Source organism: Dicentrarchus labrax, unplaced genomic scaffold, assembly GCF_905237075.1.
Source record: "Dicentrarchus labrax unplaced genomic scaffold, dlabrax2021, whole genome shotgun sequence".
Classification (NCBI taxonomy): domain Eukaryota; kingdom Metazoa; phylum Chordata; class Actinopteri; family Moronidae; genus Dicentrarchus; species Dicentrarchus labrax.
In genome coordinates, this window is record NW_026136705.1 from 8,487,055 (window position 1) to 8,507,038 (window position 19,984).

At 41.6% G+C, this 19,984-nt stretch overlaps 1 protein-coding gene across 1 annotated transcript; it reads left to right on the forward strand.

Moving 5' to 3' along the window:
• The first annotated feature begins 923 nt into the window (after positions 1–923).
• wscd1b (WSC domain containing 1b) lies at positions 924–19,213 on the forward strand. The gene is made up of 9 exons (XM_051401580.1): positions 924–1,114; positions 2,462–3,097; positions 10,601–10,715; positions 11,707–11,891; positions 14,495–14,616; positions 15,222–15,402; positions 15,958–16,122; positions 16,231–16,431; positions 18,101–19,213. The coding sequence occupies exons 2-9, from the start codon at positions 2,707–2,709 to the stop codon at positions 18,451–18,453; spliced, it is 1,713 nt and encodes a 570-aa protein (XP_051257540.1). The 5' UTR covers positions 924–1,114; positions 2,462–2,706; the 3' UTR covers positions 18,454–19,213.
• Positions 19,214–19,984: the final 771 nt, after the last annotated feature.

Below are 19,984 nucleotides of genomic sequence, written 5' to 3' on the forward strand. Positions count from 1 at the left end.
TGAACACATCACGACTTGTATCCAGGCCACGGGCGGTTTATGTAAGGGCCTAAGTTTGAAGGTCAATCATCCATGACAAAGCGCTTTGATATGCGCTGTTAAATCCCCGTGTTGATAGCAGGAGCGCGGCGGACGAGGCGCTGTTCGTGGTGCTGAAATGCGGGGTTGACTGACGCGTCATCCCTAGCTCATGGAACATTCATTTAACTAAAATAACGTGCAAGGCTTCATCCAAGCGGGGACAATACATTGTTCAATGTGACAAATGATTTGAGTTCTCCAAACTATCAGCTGCTATCAGGATCCGTGGAAAGGGACTTCAGAGATATGGCTGGGAAATAAATGTCCTCCGATATTTTCTTTTGTTTGGTCCATTATCATCATATATATCATTATCAGTAGATTTGGTTAAACTCAGGCTTTCTTTAACAAATACGCACAAAGACAATGGTTCAAATGGTTGGTGGGTGATTAACAGTACAAAACTTATTTTTAACCCGAAACTCAAAGAGTAGGCTAGTGTCGGTGAGCTGCAGGGTGCATGCTGCTCGGGTATTTTTAAGTGATTTACGCCAAAATCCTGGTCCAATGGGGAGTGCATGGCGATAAAGGCACGGTGTAGCCTACATGAAGCTCGGCGTCGGAAGATATGTTACGGCATATATGTGGTGAAGCCTGTTTATTATAACCCCCCCCCGTGCAGTGCAAGCTGCAGACTGCTGGACACGACTCTCCCGTTTGCGTTCGGAGGAGCTGTGACGCGTTCAGATCACCAATGCAAATGAGACCGACTCCCCCCCCTCCCCCTCCCCATCACCTCCTCTTTCTCTCACACAAACACACTCACACACACTGTCTGTGCTTTCTATCGCCGTGCCAGCCTTCCAGAGCGACGGAGAGCACAGCGCTGCCTGGCTGAGAGAGAGAGAGAGAGAGAGAGAGAGAGAGAGAGAGAGAGAGAGAGAGCTTATATAACACCAGCTCTGGGAAATGCTGGAGAGCCGAGGAGACCTTCACTGGACAGCAAGCGGGGAAAACAGCGATCACAACGGCCATAAACTGATGAGTGGTCGCACAACATAAGGATGCCATGCGTACCACGCCGCCGCTGAAGGTAAGCCGCATGTTGAAACATCCTCTACTGTAAATGGTGGAGGCAGAGTGAGGGCTTTTTAAGATGGAAGACCTCGGCTTCTTAAATAGGTGATTCGTGTTTACTCTCGCCGTTTTATTCATTTGTCTGTCAAGCTCCCATCCATCCCGTTACATCAAAGCGGACGCGGCGTGGATATTTTAGGGTCATGTGGCGTGGCGGTGAGTTATTTTATGCGTAAAAATGTGGAGTTGAACACAACTTGGGCACTCGGACTTGATCAGAGACTGTTCATTGTGCAAACTGTTGCTTCTATCCTCGGGAGCACTACCGCACCCCTACTTTTTTTTTAGGGGGGGTACAGTGTGGCGGGTCCGCTTCACAAGACAGAACACTAGAGGCCTGAGATGAAAAGTAGAGCTGAAGGGCATGACGGTGTGTGACGGCCACCGAGACAACGGGGCTTTAATGGATATCACTGGAGAGAGACTCAGTCTGTGAAGCATCTATTGGGGGAGCATAGCTGCTGTCACATAGGAACCTCTAAGTGCAATCATCAAAGAGGGGCTTGAGACCACCGTGGCAGGAAAAGGGGACAAAAACACAGAGGAGAGGGTCAGGGCTGCACTCCACTGGCCCTCTCGCCAGTCAAACTATCAGCCTCATAAAACACCACGAATACTTGGGTGTTCCACATTCTAATCATTCAGAAATCTTCAGCATCTCATCTTTGCATGTTTTGTTTTACTCATAACTTATTCATCTCTCCACAGATGAGAGATGGTCTGCACACTGCTTTGATAATCCTCATTTCATAAGCACCCATAATGCGCTCTCCAGACAGTTTTTTTTAAATCACATGATGTCATTTCACTGTGATAACTGAGACTTGTAGAGATTATATTTATTGTAACACCGGCAATATCTCCCAGCTTCGCAATCTGACAGTGCAGGAGTGAAAATCTCTGCACTGGAGGAGAATCAAATTTAAAAGCCCTATTAGTAAAGGTTGGGGTGATTTCCTGTAGTTCCCCCCTTTTTAAAAAAAACCCCCAGATGAATGTGAAACAGGAGGGTGCCGACCAGAGACGCAGATGAAATAGGAATTAAAGGAACTGCAGAACACAACTCGAGGCAGGGTTTTTGAATTAAAAACAAATGGTAGGAATGAAAGCAACGAAGCAGCAGACGCACCATGTGTTGCAAGATGCTGCAAGACAGAAACACAAGCCCATATGTCAACATGAGCTGTACATCTAATCCGCCAGGCATATACTCCCCTTCCCTTTGATTGTGTTCACATACAGAGAAACTCACTTGTGCTTCAAATCCAGCTGCTTGTGTTTCTTTTCTTTTTTGGTGCTTCAGCTTTTCCCCGAGGATCATCCTGGAGTCAGTGGCCACAGCCTTGGATATTAAACTCTGTTGTGACACATCCATTGTTCCACTGCTGCCATTGGACTCCGTGGCGGTGAAGGACCCAGACACAATGTCTACGACATTGCCAGATGCTGCAGGTCTTTCCAAGATTATGAAGTTGTAAGTGGGTTACAGATCTCCTCACCCCTAATCCATGAAATGGCCTTCCACTAAGGTGAGAGACAGGAAACAGAATGGTGGCGCCTCTCTACAGACTGCACTGCTTCTTGAAGCGGGCTCAGATGCTGTTGCTCTGCCTTGGCATCGCCTATCTGATGGCAGGCAGCATCCTGCTCCTGCAGCGTTCCAGCGTCAGAGTGGCCCAGCCGAACCTCGCCAGCCTGCCGCCACTGCTGTCCCTCGCAGCGCCTCCTATTGCCCTCAGGACTGCAGGCCTGGGCGTGAGGGCACGCTCCAGATGGGCCGCCATTCAGCCTGTGTCCGGAGGGGGAGCCAAGGCAGGGCGACACTGGCCCGCTTCCCAAAGCCTCGGGGTCCAACACTTGCATCGCCGCTGGTTTCATAATCTGCTGCCAGAGAGTCCAGAGCAGAGAGTCTCTCTCCACAGGAGCAGCAGGCATAAAGGTAAACAACTATACACACCTTCCACTGTTCTGTCAACACATTCAACACGTACAGTAAAACAGTGTGTAGGATTTAATGGCAGCTAGCGGTGAAAATACAGAACCATTTGGACACTGCATGTACAACAAACCTACAGTGGCAAAGTGTTTGGTTTGTCCATACTGGGCTACTGTAGAAACAAGACGGTTCAACGAGGTGGCCCCCGTAGCAGAGGACCCACTCCCTCTGCAGATAAAAACGACGAGGTAACAAAAACACAATGATTATATTCAGGTGATTATACACTAATGAAAACATACTTCTTCCAATGTATCCTCCTAAAGGTTGCTCACTGGATCTTTAAAAGTCAGTCTGAGTCGGATTTGTCTCCACACTGACTCGACACTGTCCTGTCTTCAGTTCAGGGCTCTACTCTTAAATACTCAGACTTCATCATCACTGCAGGTTTTCTAAGAGCCAAGCAGCCAGCAGGCGAAAGAAGCAATGTTAATGTTAACATGTGACCACTGGCCACTGCTTGCCCTATTTACATTCATTAGTGTGCCAGTGAGGTGTTAACAGCATGAAAGTGATAGCTGAATGCTATTTTTAACTAGCTGACCAGCATTATGTGAAAACAAATTTTGTCTTCACCAAAAATTGTAACAAATCCGAAATGAAACACGTTTAATGAATTCGGTTGAGACCTGTGCTTAAAGCAATCCCATCAGCTACTTGTTGTTGGCTGTTCCAAAACAGAGACCTCGAACATGGCTGCCAAAATATATGTTACCTGACAGCATTGTGATTGTGTGGCCAGATCACAACATCTAATGTGGTTTTTGCCAATCAATAACTGACCTTGTATATCTGTAGCCAAGGTTGCACATCTCTGTTGCCATTAAACAAAAGCAGAAAAGCTCTGGGCTATAACACCATCACGCGGTGTGAAACGGAGCAGTGGAAAGGAGGAGAGATCCTGGTGAAGATGTGTTGACTGAGGCGGTGGTTATCCTGGTGAATAATACATGAACAAGCAAATACACACGTTGATTTTATATTTTGTGATTTACTTTTGTGGCTCAGGTGGCCTGGAGCCGAGGTACTACATTCTGCACGGAGCTTCCGTAGCGCACACAACAGGCTTCATGGTACATTTATGAACAGATAATCATGACCATAGAACATTTAGAAGAGCTTCATTATATATTTATATGACATTTTACGTTTGGGTGCTTCAGATCTTGTAGATGAAGGATAGTGCTCACTGATCCTATAGAAAACAGAGAAGGAAAAGGCAAGTAGTTTCTAGAAAATAAATTAGTAATTATGAAGATAAAAGTGATATTATTCCTAACTGGTGCTTTTTGTTAAGAAAGTACTTTAAAATTGCCCTGGAGATTTACTCTATTGTTGAACAGGCCTGTCAGTGCCTTTGCCATTTTGTTGAAATGATAAATACAATGGAATTACCTCCACTGGAACATTTGTTCTTCCAGCTCATTCTTGAAAAGCATCCTACAAGAACTCTTAATCCTTTTTTTAAAACAGACACTACATAACCGCTCAGGCACTAAGTAGGGTAATACAGATGAAAAATGTTAGAGGCAGGAATAAGATCAGTTTCAGCAACAGCCATCTGGCAAAGGTTCCTTTTAAAAAGTATTACCCTGGACACAGAATTAAATTACCCAGGTCTATTGTACCACATGCCCCGGGAGAGTAACTGGTCGAAGGTTTCAGAGAAAGAGCCATGGCCTGCTATTTGTGATACCTTTCATAAACCTATACAGTGCACGTACAAACAATAAGTATGTGCATTTATCAGTTTCAGTTAGTGCTAAAAGAATTTGTTGATTAAGTTGACAGAAAACTAATTCTAAACTATTCTGATAATTGATTGTCTTAAAGCAATATCTTTACTACATTATATCTTTTATGGCCGGAGTCTTGTCGTCCCTGTGAGGTTGCCAGGCAACCAGCTGGGGATGCCTAGCCAAGAAACAGTTGGCTACATAACCCCCCACCACCACGTGTCGTTTTTACACTTCAGTTTCTGCATGGATTAAAGGACAGTGTGTAGGATTTAGCCTGTAGGAGAAACTACAGTGGCCAGGAAAAATGTGGAAGGCCCTATCTAGAGCCAGTGTATGTCCATTCTGAGCTACTGTAGAAACATGGTGGTTCAACATGGCGGACTCTGTAGAAGAGGACCCGCTCCCATTGTAGATGTGTAAAGGCTCATTCTAAGGTAACAAAAACACAATGATACTGATTGTCTGGTGATTATACACTAATAAAAACATACCTATGAATATTATATTTCTGCCAATGGATCCTCCTGAACGTTACACACTGGACCTTTAAACAATACACATAAAAGATCTTTTTCCTGTAGTTAACGGTCTGCTAGCTGTAGCTTCATATTTGAGGAAAGACATGAGAATGCTCTCATCTTACTCTCAGCAAGGACAACTCTTTCTGACATTTAATTGACTCAATAACTCATCAAATAATCAAAACATGTATTCACAGTTAACTCAGTAATGAAAATAATGGTTAGCTGCAGTCATTGTTTCAATGTAACATGAACTGTCACATTCATTTTGATGTGTCTTTCTACAGAGGTTTAAGAAGCACTTTCTTACTTAGTGAGCAGAAACATTCAACAAGTAATTTTCTCACATTTCCCTGCCTTTATTCTACTGTGAGTCAAGTACAAATCATAAGGTACTAAATCAGGACCACTGTGAGGTGTTCAGCCAAGGTCATTAAACAGCTCTCAATCCATCTAGCACAATCTTCCAGATCTCACAGCTGAAGTCTCTAGAGCCGACTTATACCAGATGTTTGGTCGATATTGATATCATATTTCAGAGTTTTAAAAATCAGATAACAAATTATTGTCTGCTAATCGTTTTTGAAGAATTGTGACCAAGATATTTAGTAAGCAGGACATTTTAATGTGTAAAAATATACTTCTACTAAACTACTAAATGACATTGTCCTAAACATATCTTTGGTATTTCTGTATTGCAATTACTCTATATTTATTTGCTGATGTAGTCATGATGTCAGTACCTAAATATGTGCAATTTATCACTATATCTACTTTGGACTACCAGATTGAAAAAGAAGGAAAATGAAGTTAATCATATAATATGCTTCATTAATGGCCTGTTTGTAATATCTTTAGTTCCGTAGTTTGATATTCCATCTTTATGTTTTCACTTTTTAAATCACAATTCCATCTTTATTCACTGACTACTTTGACACACAGTAGCCTGCATAGCAGTAATAACATTAAATAGTCGATTGGAAAGGTTTTCATGCATTTTCAGATTCGGATATTTATAGATCCAGGAGTAACCCTACCTATTCAAACATTTTATAATAAAAGTTTGAGATGCATAACACTTTGTCTGCTGCCGAAAACTTTCTGCCTCGAAGGGATGAGTAACATAAAATTCCTTGATATGTTAAGTACATATCAGAAGTATTACATGCCCAGAGATGTGGAGACGGATCAGAAGTAAGAAATATTACAGGGGTTGCACAGTAGGGGCCAAACTCTCTGTGTTGATATTTCGCGAGATTTGATTTTTATCAAGTTTCTGTTGGTTTTAGGTAGTCAGGAAGGGCAGGTGGTTGGGTCGTACACAAGGGCATAATTTCCACTGGGGCTGTTTAAGGTTGGATTTTTTTTTTTACTAAAGGTCTTTGAATATTGTTCTCTGACTGTCCACGGTCCAGATTAGAGAAGATCTGAGTTAATAAAAATATTCATATACTTGCTCGAGTCTCCTTTACTTATAACCGTACAGTCACAGCAATGAGCTCAGATAGCAGCAGAATGTGTGGCGGCGAGTGCTTGGCAGGCTACATTTCCCCTGGGTTATGTCTCTCAGGCTACGTAAATGTTGCCCTACCTTTTTGGTGAAGGTTGTTGAGGTTGTACAGCCTGAAAGAATGCAGACACTGCTCAGGGCTGAAAAAGGTCAGTGTGTTTTGTTTTTTCAGATAAAAAAAAAAAGTAATATTTATTTTTATTTGCAGTTAATATTCTCTTAAAGACGCTAGAATTGGACATCAAAGATAAGACAGTGAAGCACAGAACCAAAGACCTCTGCACTCTTTTTTTTGGTAAAAATGCAAATACAAATACAAAGCAGGATAAGTACATTAATACAGAGGTTTATATAGCTTTTCTTTTTTGTGTGTTATTCTACAATTTTTTCACTATAGTTTGTTGAATTTTCTATATTTCCTATTCGGAAAATATTCACATTAACATTACATTTAACATGACAATACTTATATTAGATACAGATATTTTTTTATCTTTGACAGTTTATACTTTTTCCTAGTATCCTTATCTTTTACTCTTATCCCAATTATTATTATTATTATTATTGCACATTATAGCATATATGTACATTGTTTTTTTGTATTTTCGTTGTTGTGTTTCCCCCACTTCTGAAACCAAACCTTTGCCCTTGGTTCTATGTACATTTTCTGATAGATTTAGGAGTGATTCAGTCATTGGGTATTTACGGTTTTTCAGTCTTAAAAACCCTTGTTGAGATGATCCGGCTTGGGTCAGCCTTCCATGCCTTGAGAACCTCTGTACTGTGGCTTTGATGACTCTCCTTACATCTGTGAGGATATTAGAGACCCAGCAGTGAGAGTGTGAACCCTCTTCAGCCCACTTTAATGGACACACACAGTGCACATGCTACCCGTGGCAGCAGCACATACTTGGCCATCATGTCATTAGCTTCCTCCATCCAATACTGTGGGGAAGAATCGGCTCCAGCACCGCCATCTGTCTTGGTGTTTAAGAAAGCGACACAGTGTCAGGCCTAAGTGCAGTCATTTCTATCATGTCTGGGAATTCGGGCTGCTTCCCTCCATTAACCCTCAGCTGCAGCTGCCTGGGGGCTCTCCTTCACTTTGATTAAAGCAACGACCTGCCCCGCTGGGTGGGTGAGGGGGGTAGGGGGCCTCACCTTGGGTGATGCCTCTTGAGATGCTTCCTATGCAAGCTCTGGTCTCTCAGTGCTTTCAGGTATCAGCTGCTGCTGCTCTCCAGTGTTTGTCTCCTGAAGCACAGGCGGCTGGTGACTCAGCTTTCGCCCCAGCACAACAGCCTGGACGGGCTTCAGAGGACATCGCAGACTGATTGAATCACAAATTCGATATGGTGATGCTTGGCCTGCCAGAGATTTCACGGTCCATTGCCTACTTCCATCTCGTCTGTGCACCTTGCTGCCACATCTCTTCAATCCTAGTAGCATGTATCTCCTCCAACACTTTTTAAATCCTCTCTTTGACCAGTTGGCTGCTGTCTTTTTTTTTATGAAGGTAGTAAACATAAAAAATCCCCAGTGTCCTTGAAACCTTTAAAAGATCTATGAATACAAATTCATACTAGGGTTTGTGAAATAAACGTAAAAGCCAACATTTGAGGGATTATCTGCATGCACTCCATGCACCAAAATGACTAAAACCTACCTGTTCACAACACACAGCTCCTGAATGAGTAGAAACATCTAGCATAAAACCTAAAAATATTACAGTCTCAGACCCAAGGGGTGAAATGCAAATGAAGTCTGCGCACAAAAGAAATGCATATGCTAGCCTCCCCACTGAGACTGGTATTTATAAAGAAGACTTTTATGTGTCAGCTGAGTGGAGTTTGATGTAGCAATATGGCAAAGACAAGGATAACATCAAAGACTGAATTTGGGTGACATTTTATATGGAGCCTTAATCTTGTCAGCACATCATAATAGTGTGTCCTTGCCTATTATACGTTACATCCTTCTTTCTACATGGGTGATTTTTTATTCTTGCGCAAGTAAATAAGGTTGACTGTAATGCAGGAATAAGAATAATCTATACTGGATGATAAAGTAGGCCTCATCATTATAAATTAGTTGCATATTATGGCCCACAATACACTCTGGTGTGTATAATGAGTGTGAGTAAGTGATGACGCAAAGGCTGCTTTGGCACTGTTAGAGAACGGTGCCAGTGCCAGAGTAAAGACAGAGGATGTCTGGTTTACATCCAAATCAAGTTAAAGAGGAGAGTGTCAACATCTATCTATGACTAATTGTGGGTGTGCAATTCAGAATTATTATAATTATTATAGTTTTTATTTTACTTTTGTGTAAATATGCTCAGAATCTCGCTTATAGCACCAGTGTGTAACATTTAGGAGGATCCATTGGCAGAAACAGAATATAATATTCATAGGTATGTTTTCCCCATGAGTCCTCCATGTTAAACTGCCATGTTTCTAAAAACCAACCACTGGCTCCAACCACTGAGTGTTCTGTATTTCTTATCAGTTTTGCAGCCACCAAATTTTCTCCTACATGCTTGAAACACGAGTGGTATTCAGTTGGTTGAAATCTGCAACTTAACTGCTAGATGCCACTAAATCCTACACACTGGCCCTTTAAAGAACCAACTAGAAAATGAACTTCATATTCGGTGCAACTACACCTATAATTGGTGCTACACCTGGAAATTTAAGTTTTTTTATTGTAGCTGGTAGCTGCGCGGAGAGAGTGTGTTAACCAGACATGAAGCGGAATAGAATTTTATTTTTTTTTAAATGCTCACTTTAGCCATGTTAGTCAGTCTAGCTGTTCACACCAGACGCAGAGTGCAACGGACTTGCAGCAATCTCTTCAGCATCGTAATGACCCTGAGACACTTAAAAATAACAACATTAAAAAAGGAGGAAGAACTTGAAGAAAAACTTGTGACAACTGTCCAGGAAAATGTTTTCTTAAAAAGAGTGGGAGTCTTGATTCTTCCATGAACGTTATAATCCAGCATGCATGGTTATCTTATCCAGTAACATGTTGTTTTGATGGAATTTTTATTAATTAATGAAACTACTAAGAAAAATACATGGGGATAGGCTGTAGATTTCAGAACATTACAGGTATTTAAGGGAAAACGAGGTACAGTATGTCAGAAGCAAGGTCATTCAACTGCATTATTATATCATAGATCAGATTTGCTCTCATTAAGGATGCCGAGGCTGTTTATCTGAAATTGACAGATAATCGGACGACCGATTAGATTAATGTACTGATGATTATTTTTAGAATTCATTAAACTGTCAATTATTATTACATTACTATTTGCCAGAGCCCAAGGTGACACTTTCACATTGCTTTATTTTGTCCAACTAATGATCCAAAACCCCCAAAACATTTAATTTACAGTCAAATCTAAAATAGAAAAGAAGCAGCTCCTCATTTTGAGAAGCTAAAAACAAAGAATGTTTGGTATTTCTGCTTGACAAATTACTTAAACGAACTTATTATCTAAATTGTTGTCAATATTTTTGTGCACCAACTAATCAATTAATTGACTAGTTTCAGCATGAAATGTTAATAACACAAACACACTTTTCAATTACTGTAACTACTTTTCAAATTGAGACATTTTAAATTGTGAGTGCCTCTGCAGAGAATTTTTCACTTTTTTTGACACATGCAGGAACCTACATCGGTTGCTTTTTGCACAATGCCAGCGACCGAGCCCTGGGAGGAACCATGCTTTATGACCTGCGCAAAATGACCAGCTCTCTGTGTCAAGACACCTGCTCAGAAAGGTAATGCATTTGCAGCGGGCTCCTGTGAAGGGACCACAGAAGGCCTGCTGTTTGAGTAAATGCTTTGGATCTCAGTCGCCTCCATGAATGCCTCCCTGTGTTTGGAGCCAGCGGAGAGCCAGGTGGCTGGATGACAGTAAAAGATGAGGGAAGGGGGGGGGCGTGAGAGAGGGGAGAGTGAAGAGCAGGCCAGGACAGAAGGCTTGATGTGTTGCAAGAAGAAGGAAGGAGGGAGGTGTGTATGTGTTAGAAAGCTTAATGAGCTGACTACAGCAGTTGGTGAATAAGTCAGAGGTTAGATGTGAGCTTTCCTGAGGCTGTGGGGCGAAAATCTCTGATTAGGTCAGTGTGAGCGGTTTTTGTGGCATTGAAATGTCCAAAGCTTCAAGAAAACATGCAGAGGCAGGTGGACTTTTCAAAGCAAATTCAAGGAATGACCCACTTGAATTATTCCCTCTAATATCTTAGTAGTAGCCCAGCTGAAACAGAACAGCAGAGGACAGATGGATGCAGTCAGACAGAGAGCAAGTGCTCACATCTCGAGCCTGCATGCTCGTTACCTGAGCGGGCCAATTACTGCGATGAGTAAAAGTAAAAAGTCAAGGCAATTTATGAGGCAGCTTCAAAGGACATATATGAAAAGGTCAGTTTTGATGAGGTCTCTGTCTGTCCCAAGGAGGGAGGATAAAGAGAACGGATGAGTCACGACAGCCTTGATATGTAAAGTACAGATCAGAGGTTAGTGCAGTTCAGCTGGAAAAAGGCATTACACAGTCAGGCGAGTGCAGAAGGAGAAGTACTGACAAATATCACAGGGGACAGACCATGCTGTAGATTTAATGCTGGGAAGTTTGAGTTAAATGATAAGTTTGAAATGTTAACTAATGTCCAGTGGGATGGCTTAGCCCGAGGGCAATAGCTTGAGGTTATGCATTGCCCTTGGCTTGGGCAATAAGTGTGTGTGTGTGTGTGTGTGTGTGTGTGTGGTTAGTGGGTACCAGTTTGCAGGTCTGGAGTATGGAGCTGAATGCCACTGCGGAAACCGGATCAGTAGCCCACGGGCTCCCGAGGAGGATTGCAGTCTGGTGTGTCGCGGTGATAGGGGGTCTCCGTGTGGCGGCGTGGGTCGACTCTCCATTTACAAGGTGGAGGAGCAGCTGCCGGGTCACAGGAAATGTGAGTCAACTTCCCTCAGGAGAGACACAGGACTGTTTGCTATTTATTCTCTGCACGAGCTGCTCTGTGGGGGACTTCAGACAAGTGGAGACGTAACTGAACTCATTTAAACTGAAATTCTCCACAAAATAAATAATTCAATAGAATGCGATGTCAGTATAAATAGTGCACTCATCACACCTAAGTGAATATCAATGTCAAAGGATGAGTCTGGTCAAAACCAGACAAAGACCAGTGTTCAATTCATTCAACAACTGGCACCTGTGTAACAAATAGCCTTATATTCTGTTCTGCTGCGGGACAGCCAATTCCAGAGGAGCTGTGAGCCCAGTGAATGTGTGTGAAAGGGTGAATGTGGCACGTAGTGTAAAAACGCTTTGAGTGGTCGGAAGACTAGAAAGGCGCTATACAAGTACAGGTCCATTTACCATTACCATTAACCAGTGGTGTTTGCTGCACAGTCTAATTTGACTTGCTTTGGTCGTGTCAGACTGTGAAGAGTTAAAGAGACAAATCTTTCCATCGCTGCTCTTACAGTCGTTACACACTTGTGTGCCGGAAAGCGCATTGCATTACCAGAACAACCAGCAGCCCGTCGTCGCCAGTCTTGTGGTATAACTGCATATTTTAAAAGATTTTTAATATGCTGATTTGTACGTTTATTCTTCTGCTCTGATACGTTTGAAAATGTTGTATGAAAATGTAGTTCATGTAAATGTGCCCTACTTTTTTAATGTGATGAAAGGTGGACACCCTTGGTCTGTTCTCAAGACACCGCAGGGTGCCGCAGCACCCACTGCACTAGAGCACTAAATGTGTACTAATCTGCGGCTGAAAACAGTCCCCAACAAAGGACTAGAGTATTCCTATTCCTACAGTACCGTGCCCAGCTGATTTAAGGAATGACTAAGGAAGAGTATTAGGCCACGCGTAAGGGGACAAATGAGAGGAAGGTTTTTTTTACAGCCATTACGGTAACTGATCATTACCTGCTTCTCATGGCCGATACCGATAAGATAACTGATAATTTCACATTTTTGTATTTTATAAAGAAGTTTTGCATAAGAATTCAAAATAAATAATTATTATAATGGACCAATAATTTATCGGCTGTAGTTTAATTATTCAGATCCTTTATCATAATATAAATTTCCCATTTTTGGCCAATAATTTATCTGACCCGATAATTGTCGTGCATCTCTAATGAGAGTACAATTTTTTTATTATTTTTATTTTGAATTTCAAGAATAAAGTAAAAAAAAAATCACATCAAGTTTGGAGAGCGTTTGACACCTCTTCCAAGTTTGAGTGGTTTTTCCTTCTCAACAGACACAGGCATTTTTCGGCACAATCTCCCAATACTTCCCACTGTGTTTACGCAGTAAAAGATAAATCATTTCATAATACTAAAACCAATTATAAAGTACAGTTCCACCTTTTAATCTACACAAGGCATTTTGTAGAGGCAGCAATGCTACTACTACTACAAGCTAATGCTAGAAGATTTATTCTCAAAAGTTTGACTTTAATCTTGAAATGTGTATTCTTCACTATTCAATTTTATTCTTGACATATTATTTCTACTTTATTCTCAACGTTTTGACTTTATCCTCGAAAATCAAAATATTTTTAAATTAAAAAAAGATCACTCCGTCGTACAGAGCCTTCAAAAGAAAAAATGTGTTACTCGTTTTTTAGAACGAAGAAGATTATGTCTTCAATCTGAGTCAATCAGCTCAGAGCTTTGTGACAAGAAGATTTCTATGACAGAAAAATTCCTGATATGAAATAATTTGGGCAAAGAGGATGGGTGGAGTTGTCCATCTGGGTGATGGGACTCTTTGCTTTGTTGCAGTCCCACTTTCTGATGATTTAGGCTGATTAAACAGGTGCATTTTTGCATAAAATCACATTTAGTGCAACTTTACACTTGATTGATGATATTTGTTGAAGAATATTGTCTAGGGCGACAGCTGTGGAGTTTACAGAGTGTATCACAGGATACACATTGTCTGCTCGTCTACAATCTTTTGCACGGGGAATGTCACAGTTAGTTTGTGAGCTGCTGTATATTTCATTTAAAAGAACAAGATGTACAAGGGCCATGCAAGTATAACTCCTGTAACTCCATAGTATATAACTGCAGCTTTATAAGCCAAAACACTTCATAATAGCAACATCAAAAATTCAACAATACTGATTATAAATTTTTCTCTTAAAATGTTTTCTGCTCTTTAAAAGATATGCATCACATTATTGCTGTTGGCAAGGTCAAATACATTATAAAATGAGTTTATATCATATACAGTATTAATATTCATGATCGGAAGGTTCAGCGTCTCTGGAGGTTTGCAGCTGAATTGTGAATGTATTATACACCAGAAGTCAGTTAAGAATAGGAATGTAATTAGGGCAGAAATACAGATTGGTAATTTAAATTCATCTCATGTCGAATAACATTGTTGACGATGTATTTCTCAGTAAAGCCTGTATTTTCCCTCGTCAGTAAATAAATAAAAATACTTCCTAACTGGTTAATGCAGTTGGATCCTACCAAATCCATTTTTGTTATCCGCAACTATTTTCTCTTTTTCTTTTTCCAGTCAGAAACGTTCACTACCGCGGTTGCTTCAAGTTGCCGAAGAGCACCATCAGCACCTTCCCTGTCTATTCCTCTCAGCCCAACCTAACCACGCAGTCCTGCATTGAGACCTGCACAGATAAGGTTTGAATTAGCTCTCTGAAATTACAGACCGTGATGATCAATTTATTGCACGTAGCTCTCTATAGCGTACCAGCGGATCTCCACTTCCAGGAGAGGAGACTCCATAGCTCAGAGCTGTCTCCCAGGAGAACACATGTGGGAGCATGGAGCTCCTTGGATTTTGCTGAATATTTAAGCTTTAATGTGCCGCTAATGAGAAGTAGACAGTCTGGATCCTGCACTGAGATCTCACTGAATGCAGCTGTGTCTCCTCCGAAAACAGAAAATGGCATAAAATGTATAAATGGTATAAAATACTGCACATCATTTAGCAGCAACTGCATTGTGATTAATTCTCACTGTGTGGCGTGTGTGCATGTACGTGTGAATATGCATGACTTTTCTTAAATTTTCACTGCAGTGACTGTCCTTGAGCTTTGACATTGATCATTCTGACCCCTCTGCTACTGGAAAAGTGAGAAAAAATAATGAACAAAAAATTGTGGAGTGGGGATGTGTTGCAGACTTTCTTGCTGAACTCAGCCGACACAACACCCTTTGGAGAGGAAAATAAGAAAGATGAGTCATAGAAAAACATGGAAAACATTTGTGCTTTTGGTTCATAGGAGCTCCCGCTGGCTGTGTTCAAGAAGCCCCACTGTTTCTGTACCTGGACGTCCTCTCTGTTCAGTCTCAACCAGCAGACTGACAACCAGCAGTGTGTGGGGAACCTCACCAGCACCTCCACACCCACAGCACCCACTGAGCTTGACTACCACTACCAGGTGTATCACACACCTGTGCTTGGTGAGATATTTCTGTCAATCATGTGCATGTGACAGGCTCTTGTTAAAAGCTCCAATCATGTAAAGCTTCATTCTGATTGGTTCTACAGAGTGAGATGGGACACTGTAATAATTACCAGAGCGTGTCTGTATTTAAATCCCGCCTATTCTGCCATGTCAGTAATTTTTACGGATCACGCACAGCAGTTAAAGTTCCAGCCTCTCCTTCCTCCTGTAAAATTGCCTGTAAAAATAACCTCAGATAAAACTAGTCCATTCACTGACACTGTGAATATTGTGTCGTTTCCTTCAGAGAGAACACTTAGTGCACAATTGAGGACGAAATTGCTCTTGAATGCAGTGTTCATCCCAAAATCTCAACTCGCCATTTTGTCACCCTTGCAACCATACTACAATTTGTGTGTCATGACATGTATTGTGTTTCTTTTGCTCTGAAAGTGAATCCATTTTTATTTTATTTTTTTTAATCTCTGAAAAGAATTTGATATATTCTGATCTGGTGCATTTCGGCTTTGTTTTACGGCTAAAACTGGCAACAAAAACTCTGTCCTTCTAGACTCCAGGTGCAAAGAGAGGATGTTTCTGCCTCAGAGATCCAACTCCCTGGTGGCTCTTTCCAGTTTTCCTGGCGCAGGCAACACCTGGGTACGCCACCTGATCGAGCTCGCGACCGGCTACTACACTGGCAGCTTCTATTTCGACGGCACGCTTTACAACAGAGGTGAGGCGAGGTGCCCTCCCCATTGTTCAAACGAGCGTTTGAGTGAGTGTTCGTTGAAATATTACCTCGCAGCTGACCATTATTCATTCATTTATTCATTGGTACCAGGTTTCAAAGGAGAGAAGGACTACTGGAAGAGTGGCCGCAGCATCTGTGTAAAGACCCACGAGAGTGGTCAGAAAGAGATTGAGATGTTCGATTCTGCCATCCTGCTGATTCGAAACCCTTACCGCTCCCTTGTGGCTGAATTCAACCGCAAGTGTGCCGGACATTTAGGACACGCTACAGACGCACAATGGAAAAGCAAAGGTAATACAGTCCAATCCATAAAGACATGATAGGGGAGTAGTTTATGGCTCTGCTGAAGGATGCTACTGCTGCATAATGTCCTGCTGTTGATGTTAGTTGAGTAGACCTGAGGGCATTCTGGGATTGTGACTGAGTGCATCATGAAGCAGTTAGGTTCTCATATTCATAGTGAAGACTGCACTCTTAAGCTTTTATACCACGGTCAGTAAAACAGCACATGTGCTCTCTGAAAGCTTTTCTATTGAGACATCTCTGACACATCGTTGTGTGAAGTACTGTCACACAAAAAGCATTGTGGCACCATCTGTAACAACAAAATACAGCATGTTTAAAGGATCAGGTCACCCAAATTACAAAGAAAAACATTTTCTCACATACTGCACCTCTATTTGTATCTCGTCTGGCTCAAAGTTTTGGCTTTATTTGTCCACGTTTTGAGAATGTATTTTGTTTTTTCAGAGCCTCCACCAAAATAAATGGGAAGGGAAGTGAATTTGTGATGCTCACGGCATTTAACTATTATACTAAAATAATTCACAGACAAGTTGACAGACAGTTTTACATTTGATTGCTGATGACTTTCCAGCTGCAAAAGTAATTGTCAGACCTTCCCCGTGGTAACTGTCTAGTTGGCTATTATTCTTATCTGTTTCTATGTCTGGTTGTACTAAAAGGGCTATCAATTTTAAGTAATTTCTTGATAGGCCAGTTTATTTTACATCTCTAATCATGTGGTGCCCACAATTTCTAGGTACCCCCCCAAGACGGAAACAAATGGAGAACAAGTCCTCAACTCCTGCCATGATGATAAGGACTCTCTAATATTTGAACCTAATCAAATAAATTTGACATTTCAAAAATATTCATAACGAGTCTGAACATTAAAACAGCCCAAAGGAAGTTAATAATTCAATACTCTGACTTTTCAAAGAAACTGAGATGGAATATTCAGAAAAGAGGAGTCAGGAGTCAGAGATCAAGGCTGAAACTCAAGATGTTGGCTTCTGGCAAAACACCAGGGAGGATGATCACAGGATTGAGTTTTATAAATGTTTTCAAGATGTACTGATCCCCCTCCTCACTTTACTAATAGTCAGTCAGTGGAGTTTTGCTGTGATTTCTTTTGCCAGAACCAAGCAAAGACCATTTGCAGATGAATAATTATCGTCCACTAAGTCTGTTACATAATGATTACAAAGTGTTTGCAAAGATGCTTGGAATGCATCTTGAGAGAGTGGTTTCATCTTTAATTCATATATAGATCAAGTGGGTTTCATTGCTGGCCGCCTCACCTCTAGTAACACGAGGAGACGTTTTCATATAAATGTCAAGAGCGGCATCAATTCAGCGTCCAGCAGTGGCAATATCGCAGGGAGACTTTGACAGGATGGAAGGGACACATTTATTTTATACTTTGGCTTTGATTCGATGTGTATACAGTGGGTTAAGGCTCTCTTTCTAATGGCAATATTATTGAAATGATTGATGATTTGATTCTTGAACTTTGAGATGTAATGGATGAAATTCTGAATATGAACCATTCCCCATAGATGACACACCCTATTCTCTAACCCTGTTCAACAGTTAGTAAATCACAAAGCACAAATCATATATCACTTGATGAAAATAGCCTGTCTAAAAGATCCACTGTACCATCTTTCATCTGCAGAATGGCCAGAATTTGTCTCCAGCTACGCCCCCTGGTGGGCATCCCACACTCTGAGCTGGCTGAAGTTTGGACGGCGCCTGCTGGTGGTGCATTATGAGGAGCTGCAGAAGTCTCTCCTCCCACAGCTCCGTCTCATCACAGCCTTTCTAAACGTCACTATGACCGAGGAGAGGCTGCTTTGTGCCCAGAGCAACCAAGATGGGCATTTCAAGCGCTCTGGGGCCCCGCGGCCCTCCTTCGACCCGTTCACCCCTGATATGAGACAGATGATTGACCCCTTCATTCACACTGTCGACCAGGCACTGCAGAGCAGGAACTTTAGCAGACTTCCACAGGAATACCTCCCCAGATGATGGTCTGAAAATGTCATACACAGTCCTTTAAATGACTGGCCCAGCGGGGGTTTGCGAGAGAGAAGTTCTTTACAGAGTGCTCTGTTGGGAACAGACACACACTGGTTGGTGTAAGTGGACCACCTGACTCTTTGATAAGCCAGACACACTGTGAATGGCTGTAGAGTCATGGAAACACACTGGAGGTCAATGGAGAAAACATGACAATTCAATGTGAAATCCAATGGTGAACAGCGATGAAAGCCTCAGGGCAGGCACTGCCTCTGAGAGCCGCAAATATGACAAATACTCAGAGAGGATTTGACGTGATATGTTGGCCTGCAGAGTTGGGATTATCTAGCAAAGTGCCCGACTGCACAAATATGAGTGTAAATCCAGGATGGACTCATTTTGGTTGAAGAGGGTTCTCTGTGGCTTTATAATTTTACTTTAGTAGATATTGTGTTCATAGCATACAGTACATCCATGTTAATAAAAATGACAAGTCATACTAACATAGATGAACAACCACAGCGTTAGCGTTATCCACATTACACTGAATTTCTGTGGGAATCCGCTGGTTGCTACAGGTTTGCAATCATGATGGATAAAAGCCTCAGAGTTGCCACATGTGGCCGTATGGACTCTCCATGCAACTAGTTTGACTGCACATGAACTCAGAAATATGTTTTGTGTTTTATGCTTTAAACTGTAAATGAAATCCAGCTTGTTTCTATCAGTATTTTATTTCATTAAATGCGATCAGTTGTTTACACTTGAATTACTTGCAATGTTTTTCCCTTTAATGTCCCGAAGTGATGCACTACAGCACCATCTCAACAGGTTTGATTTATTTAGCTATTAGGCCTTCACACTGAGGCGGTGTGTCCAGTGTTTGTGTACCCAGTCTCAAACAGAGGCTAAACGAAAGCAGACTCTCATGTTCACCATACAAAGAGCAAAAGAACTCAGATCTACCACTTAAATCACTACAGATATAGTCTGGAAGAAAAGTGCCACCTGGTGGCTGAACTATAGACATTGCAGTAAAAGAAGTTTGCTCTGTTTTCATTAATTGTACTTCTTGAAGGAACAAAATTATGACATGATTCTAAGTTTTTTCTTTCTTTCTTAAAATTCATTATGTTGATCAGGCTTCAGTGCTGATATCTGAATAGCTAGGTAAAATCTAGGGATACCTGAGATGTATGTCACTGTATTAGGAGGGACACAATGTCAAGAACACTTGAACAAACCAATTCAGTGCAGTAGTCTGCAACAAATACTTCCTTTTTGAAGCTTAGATTTACCTCTCTGACACTGAGACAAAGGTAGGACTCATGGCATGGTTGATAAATTGGCCTGCACAGGTTCCATGATATATTGGTATCCACCCATTGTCACAAGCAAGATCGCTCAGTCCTTTCTGAGCTGGAAGTACCAAGATTGAATGTCGCACCAAAATCCCATCCCTAGAAACAGCCTCAATCCCTGGATTTATGAGTTGCTTCACATCCCCGCTGTGAGCTTGATCCTCATAACACACATGTGT